Below are 7,997 nucleotides of genomic sequence, written 5' to 3' on the forward strand. Positions count from 1 at the left end.
CTTGCTCAGCCTGCTTTCTTATAGAATCCAAGACTACCAGCCCAGAGATGGTCCCACCCACAAGGGGTCTCCCCACCCTTGATCACTAATTGAGAAAATGCCCCACAGCTGGATCTCATGTAGGCACTTCCCCAACTAAAGCTCCTTTCTCTGTGATAACTCCAGCTGTGTCAAGTTGACACAAAGCTAGCCAGTACATGGACCAAATGGATTCAACAGATATCTGTAGAACATTTCATCCTAAAACAAAAGAATATACCTTCTTCTCAGCACCTCAAGGCACCTTCTCCAAAACTGACCATATAAGCAGTCACAAAACAAGCCTCAAACAAGACGATTGAAATAATCCCATGCATCCTATCAGATCACTCCTATGGACTAAGCCTGATCTTTAATAGTAACAAAAAAACAAAAAGCAAAAACAAAACAAAACAAAAAACCAGAAAGCCCACATACACGTGAAAACTGGACAATATCAAACTCAATGATAAATTGGTCAAAGAGGAAATAAAGAAATTAGAGACTTTTGAGAATTTAATGAAAATGAAGGCACCACATACCCAAATTTACAGGACACAATGAAAGCAGTGCTAAGAAGAAAACTCAGCTCTGAGTGCCTCCAAAAAGAAACTGGAGAGAGCATACACTAGCAGATTAACAGTACAATACACCTGAAAGTTCTAAAACAAAAAGAAGCAAATACGGGGCTGGTGAGATGGCTCAGTGGGTAAGAGCACCTGACTGTTCTTCCGAATGGTCCAGAGTTCAAATCCCAGCAACCACATGGTGGCTCACAACCATCTGTAACAAGATCTGACGCCATCTTCTGGAGTGTCTGAAGACAGCTACAGTGTACTTACATATAATAAATAAATAAATCTTTTAAAAAAAAGAAGCAAATACAACCAGGAGGAGTAGACAGCAGGAAATAATCAACCCCAGGGCTAAAATCAACCAAGTAGAAACCAAAAGAATATACAAGGAATCAACAAAACCAGGAGCTGATCCTTTGAGAAAATCAACAAGATAGATAACCCCTTAGCCAGAGTAACCAGGGGGCACAGAGACAGTATCCAAATTAACAAAATCAGAAATGAAAAAGGAGACATAACAACAGAAACCGAGGAAATCAAAAAAAAAAAAAAAATCACCAGATCTTATTACAAAAACCTATACTCAATAAAACTGGAAATTCTTGATGAAATGGATAATTTTCTAGACAGATACCAAATACCAAAAATAAATCAGGATCAGATAAACAATCTAGATAGTCCCATAACCTGTAAGGAAATAGAAGCAGCCATTAAAATTCTCCCAACCAAAAAAAGCCCACGACCAGATGGGTTTAGTGCAGAATTCTATCAGACCTTCAAAGAAGACTTAATTCCAATACTCTTCAAACTATTTCACAAAATAGAAACAGATGGAACACTACCCAATTCATTCTATAAATCCATAGTTACCCTGACTGTTCTCCCTAGGAGATAGAACAGTTTCTGTCTAATCAGGAACTTGTCATAGTTTCCTTTCATAGAGGTCTTCATAAGAAGTTTTTTCTACTTATATCATGTTTAATGTTCCAAATAGATTTTAAAAGCTGGTTGAGTGCATATTACTTTTAGCTCCAGAAGATATCATGTATATTTAAGAGGTATTTAACTATTATTATTAATCATTTTGATGACTAAAAAAAGAATAATAATATAAAAATAATGCATTTGTCTCTTTCACTATTAGTTTATTCACACTGCGTATCCCTAACACTATAAAAACACATAATACCAAGAAAAGGCATTACATACCACTAGTTTCTGACAATGTACTCCTACTTAAAATATTTCCTGTTCAAAAGTGTTTAGTGGGCAAGTGAGCTGGCTCAGTAGGTAAAGGTGTTTGCCACGGAGCTTAAGGATGTGAATTCAATCCTGAGAACTTACATGGCAGAGGGTGAGACAGATCCCCAACTTAAATTACATCCTCCACCTGCACTCCATGGCATACAGAGAGGGGAGGGATAGGGAGGTAGGAGAGAGAAGAGGGATGTTTAATAAGATAGGGAACACAGAGGACTTAAGTATTTAACAAACAACATCTCAAATGATAGGATATGTAAGTCTAGTCATTATTCTGTAATGTATGAAGTAGAGAAGTTTTTATTTACAAAGACATTCACAGACATTATATGATTGTTATGGCTTACTTTGAGAGGAAAGATTTAGCACCTACCATATTTTTCTACAGAGTTTTGCTTTTAAATTTAACTCTTAATAAAACACAGGGAAATAGCAGTTTGAGAAAGAGTGCTAATTATTTACAACTAACCCCACATTTTACTTGTCAATGAAACATGCAGTTTTTTTTTTTTTAATCAAGGAAGGTTACAACTTACCAACTTACCACATCCAAAGATATGAAAACTCCATGGTTAACATTCTTGGCAACTGTGTGAATTTTTTCATGACCCCTGTATATGTCCTTTGAGAGTTTCCTACAACTCATTTTGATTATATTCACTCCTTACCCAATTCTTTTCAGATATGCCCTCTCCCATACTCACCCAACCTTTTGTTGTATTTTGTTTTTAAAATTCTCAAGATCAATTAGTACTCCCTTAATACTCTTAAGTATCTCACCTTCCAATGGGGCATGTAGAGTTACTACATTCTCAGAGAAAACTCTCTCTCTCTTTCCTAGCAGCTAACAATTGCCAGTGGTTCTGGGTGATAGGTATTTCCATGACCCACTCCTAACCCCATGCAGAGATTTAGTTCAGTTTTTACTCACCCAGGTTTTAATCATATTGTTGCAATCACTGTGAGTTCCTATGTGCAGGTTCCCTGCTGTTTCCAGAAGTCACTTTTCCTTCTAGTCATCCACATGACTGTATATGTACATATGACATTACCACTGCCTCTTTGTGCATCTCTGTATTTACACTTGAGGTCATACTCTTCCTTTGCATGTGTCTATGTATGTACCTATGAGGTCAGCTTCAGCTGTTCTTTCCCAGATGCTATTGAAGTTTTATTGTTATTGTACCATTTTCCAAATGGACTAGGCTGGGTGACCAGCAACCCACAGGGAACTGGAAGTACAAGTAGATACAACCATGCTTAGCTGTTTTTGTTGTTTGTTTGGTTTGTTTTGCTTGTGAATTTTTAAAAAAAATATATGTACTGGGGATTGAACTCAAAACCCTCATGCTTTCAAGGCAAACCTACATCTTTGCAAGATATTTATTAGCAAGCTTTTATGTCTAGATTCTCACTGTCTTATCATCATGGCTATGCCATTAAAGAGTTAATGAACAGTAAGGTGTAAACAATATTTAACCTAATTTTATATAAGTGACAGAATGCATCCATACACATGAACTTCTAGCATCCAGTGAAATTATTAACCTAATTTACAGAGAATAAAAGATGATGACTGAAAGCTTTATTAAATCATATTCCTGATTCCAGACCAAACAACATGGATCTCTACTCAAAAACTAACATAATTTCCAAAGTCTTCACTATCATACTGGTTAAATGTTTACATTAAGGGAGGTGCACAGCTTAGTTAGTACCTATGATACATAGTGTATCCTGCAAACATGAGCAATGAATGATAACTATTACAGAACATGTATCAGAGACTAAGAAATGACCATGTAGACAATGCTTAAATCTAAATCAAAATGTGTGTTTGATCAGCTTGAGAGATGGCTCAGCAGTTAGTAACTTATAATGTTCTTTCAGAATACCCAAGTTCAGTTACCAATATCCATGCCAGGTAGCTCACAATTAATTATAACTCCAGCCCCAGGGGCATAGTACCCCTTTAGCCTTCATGGACACACACACACACACACACACACACACACACACACACACACACACACACACTTCCATATAACAACCCACACACATATACATTAACTTAAACATGAAAAACATCTGATGAAGCAGTTCTAAGGCATAATATATTTAAAATGCCTTCAAAATAAATCCTAAATTACACTGTATGAAATATAAAAATAATTCATTTTACTTACCATTTTGTAGTTACCAGACCATCAAAGATCATGTGAAAATTTTAATTAGCCTTCATGTTTTACCTTACATACATGTCATGTAAAATGTCTTTCCTCTATAAAATTTCATGAAGAAATCAAAACAAATTCCTGTGGATATTTAGATAAAATACTTCCAAAACAGTACAATAAAGGAAAATAGAAATGACTTTACCTGTAACATGAGGAGTTAAAGTCAAATAGAATTTCAGTGTTGCAGGAATTATAGCATGCAGTAGCCAGTAATTCCCTTTAAGCCTGGAATGATTTCGACACAGGCAAAACACTCAGCATCGTTGAAACCTTGTTTAACTGTTACCCTTAATGTTGATGCCTTACATGGCCTCTCTGGATAAGTACAATTTCAATCTCACTCCAACACACTGATTTTCTTGTTCTACTACATAGCATATGTCATAGGTTAGCAAATGTGGACATATATCATATAAATGTATATTTATATGTATACTTACAAGTATACATATAAATATACAAGCATTTATTTGTATAAAATACATTATTATGTGTGATGACTTATTAGCTTCAAATATTATGTCTAAGAGGTGATTTTTGTCTGCTGTGCTCATTGTAATTTTTATATGCAGCAATTTATTAGCCACCTATTTTATGTCCAGTAAACATTTCTTTGCACAAAGAATAGGAAAGGAAGAAAATGAAAAGGATAGAAGAGGTATAAAGGATGAAAAACTGGGTAGAGGAAAATGTTTTGCACCTAACTTCTACAAGAAAACATCACTGGCAGCCTCCAGTGTTATTCTGTGTACTAATTAATCCCCTGGGTACAAACAGAGCTGGAGGACAGTCATTCAGGAAAGAAAAAATAGGGAAATAAATCTCATAAGAGTCAGAAAGAGATGCAATATAAGCCATCATCCAGAACTGCCTCCTCAGTTAGCATCATTTTATGTGATTGACTCTTATAAGGAAGCGTTAAGGCTAGAAGTCTGTAGACACATTGTGAGGAGAGAGGGTGAGCCCCCCTGAGCTGTCTAGGATGAAAAGGGATCAGCAGAGTTGGATGTACTTGTGCGTTTTCCAATGATGATCTTTTATATTTTCCAATATATTTTTGTGGATAAAGGCTGAGAATAAAGAGAGAATATGTATTATCACAATACTGTCCATTTTGACCATATGGCTATTATCATATTTTACCTTAGTAAAGTGGGTTTTATTGGTATTTGAAAGTTTATTTAAACATTAGAAAGCTACTGACTAAAATAAGAACATTTTCTTTCTGGTGAATGATAACAATACAAATTAATAAAACTTTTTTTTGAAGAATTTTCTTAAACAAAAACAATAACTAAAGAAAGACATGTAGAGATATAACAAATTATTCAATTCATTTTGGTTAGTCCAGTGGGATAGGTAACTTGAACTGAATAAGAATGGAGGTATATATGGTCATCAATGGGAAGAAATGGTGAGACTCACCTAGAACTCTGCTGTAGTATGAATTCCATTCTCCCCAGTAGGTCTTAAATATATAGTCTTGCAGAGAATAAGAAATGATATTCTTAACCCTTTCACCAAAAGACATCTGGTCAGTGAGCTCTGACAGGGCTGCAGGTACATACGAGACCGGGGCAGGAATTTTCCCACAATGCCTCTCCACTGTAAAGGCTGGAGAGAAGCGTAGTGTATACACAAAGGGAATTCCCAATTTCAGAGCCACCAGTTCTCCACACACTGTTACTGGGTCAGCTAGTAACACATCGAAGCCACCTTTTTGCAGTCTTTCCATTAGAGTGGGATTGTTTAGTACACCATCACACATTTGCTTATTGGTTGCGTAGAAAGTAGCAAAGAGCTTTCCTAGTTCTTTGTAGAAAGTCCACATTGTGAGAGGCGTTGGCCTGTGATCCAGCCACAGTGCTATCATATGCTCAATTATTTCATCTATCTTGCTTTTTGAGTAGGAAACCGGAATCTCTTCCAAACTTATAAAGGCATCGGGACTGGAGTTGATAAATAAAGTTTCTGATGGAGCCAGTACAGTCACACTGTGATTTCTTTGAACCAACTCCTCAAGAAGAATCTTAATATTTAGCCAATGGCTGCCATCTGCAGGCCAAACTACCACATTCCCGCTGAGAACAATTTCAGCCAGAGTCAAATGAAAAATAAGCAGCTGTAAAACCTTCTTGATCATGGCGACATCCACTATGAATGACTGGCTAATTTTAAGATGAAAAAGAAAAATTCAATGTATTTAGGTAGATTTCAGGTAAAATAATCTTGAATATGATAGGCTAGGTACACATATTCATAGGCCCATATTATATAAGTTAAGAAGGAACTTGTAAACTTAATATGCATCAACATGATTGTAGTTTGGGTAGAAATGAAATCTAGTCTGAATGTATTGAATAGAAGCTATGAAAGGTGTGTGTCTTAATCGGGGTTTTACTGCCATGGACAGACACCATGACCAAGACAAGTCTTATATAAAAAAACAACATTTAACTGGGACTGGCTTATAGGGTCAGAGTTTCAGTCCATTATCATCAAGGTGGGAACATGGCAGTATCCAAGCAGGTATGGCATAGAGTTCTATGTCTTCATCCAAAGGCTGCTAGTGGAAAACTGACTTCTAGGCAACTAGGGTGAGGATTATAAGCCCACACCCACAGAGGCACACCTACTCTAACAAGGCCACACCTCCAAAAGGTGTCACTCCCTGGCCCAAGAATATACAAACCATCACATTTCACTCCCTGGCCCCCATAGACTTTTTCAAATACATGAGTCTATGGGGGGCATACTTAAACATAGCATAATGCAAACTGCATTTAGTCCAACTTCCAAAGTCCTCATAGTCTATAGCAGTCTCAACAATGTTAAAAGTCCAAAATTCAAGGTCTCTTCTGCCATTCATCCAATCACTGAACTGTAATCCACAAAGAAAGACAGGAAACCAGCTGGCAAACTCTAAACTCTGCATATCCATGACTGATGTTAAAGCAATCTTCAGATTTCCACTCCTTTTTCATCTTTGTTGACTGCAACAAACTGCTTTCTCCTGGGCTGGTTCCACTCACTGTTAGCAGCTTTTCTCAGCATGTATCCCATGGCTCTGGCATCTTTAACATCTTTGAGTCTCCAAGGCAATTTCAATGTTACAGCTTCTTGTTTCAGTGTCTGAGATTCTACTTGATCTTTTGGGCTCCTCCACCTCTCCAGCTCTGCCCTCTGTAGCACTCTAAGCTCAAGTTGATCCACTCCACTATGGCTGCTGTTCTTGGTGATCATCCCATGGTACTGACATCTCCAATACACTGGGGTGTTTCACTCCAACTAGGATTCACCAATAGTCTCTCTTCATGGTGCCAAGCCTCAAATCCTTTGCATGACCCATTCAGTCCTGGGCCATCAACTACAGTTAAGGCTACACCTTCCCCAGTGGCCTTCTATGACCTCTCATAGTGCCAAGTTCTTCATGACACCTTCATGCCTTCAAAACCTGGTGACTCTTATACATTACCAAGTCCAGACACAGCATGAGGCACAACCTTGGCTATCTCTGGAACACAACCTCTTTGTGCTCCCAGAAAACATTTCCCAGAAGATTTCACCTCAGTGATGCTGGTCTCTTCTTAGTCATTGCTAATTTCTTAGCTCCAGCTAACCAGCATCAATTGTCACAGTAATTCCTTCAATTCTTAACTCTAGAGCCAAAGTCACATGGCTGAAGCTGCTGAGTTCTGCTGCTTGCAGGAACTAGAACATGACCCCCTTGTACTATTAAATTATCACTGGCTTTATGTTTTCAAATGCTTCACTGTCTAAGCTTGACTATCCTGGATCTTGCTCTGTAGATTGACCTTGAATGCAGAGATCAGCATGCTTGTCTACTGAGATTACAGGTGTGTACCACCATGCCAGGATCTAAATTTAGCTGGGTAGGATCTTGCCC

The 7,997-nt window shown here is 37.5% G+C and overlaps 1 protein-coding gene across 2 annotated transcripts in view; it reads right to left on the reverse strand.

Annotated features, from left to right (window-relative positions):
• LOC110330401 (UDP-glucuronosyltransferase 2A1) overlaps nucleotides 1-7,997 on the reverse strand; it is a 30,924-nt gene that overhangs the window by 8,789 nt on the left and 14,138 nt on the right. The window contains exon 2 of one of the 2 annotated variants that reach the window (XM_021210433.1): nucleotides 5,516-6,258. The exons of the other annotated variant lie outside the window; for it this stretch is intronic. Within the exon in view, the coding sequence (XP_021066092.1) occupies nucleotides 5,516-6,233 (718 nt within the window). The 5' untranslated portion in view covers nucleotides 6,234-6,258. The remainder of the gene's footprint in view (nucleotides 1-5,515; nucleotides 6,259-7,997) is intronic. 2 annotated transcript variants of the gene reach the window in all.

Source organism: Mus pahari, chromosome 13 (assembly GCF_900095145.1).
Source record: "Mus pahari chromosome 13, PAHARI_EIJ_v1.1, whole genome shotgun sequence".
Classification (NCBI taxonomy): domain Eukaryota; kingdom Metazoa; phylum Chordata; class Mammalia; order Rodentia; family Muridae; genus Mus; species Mus pahari.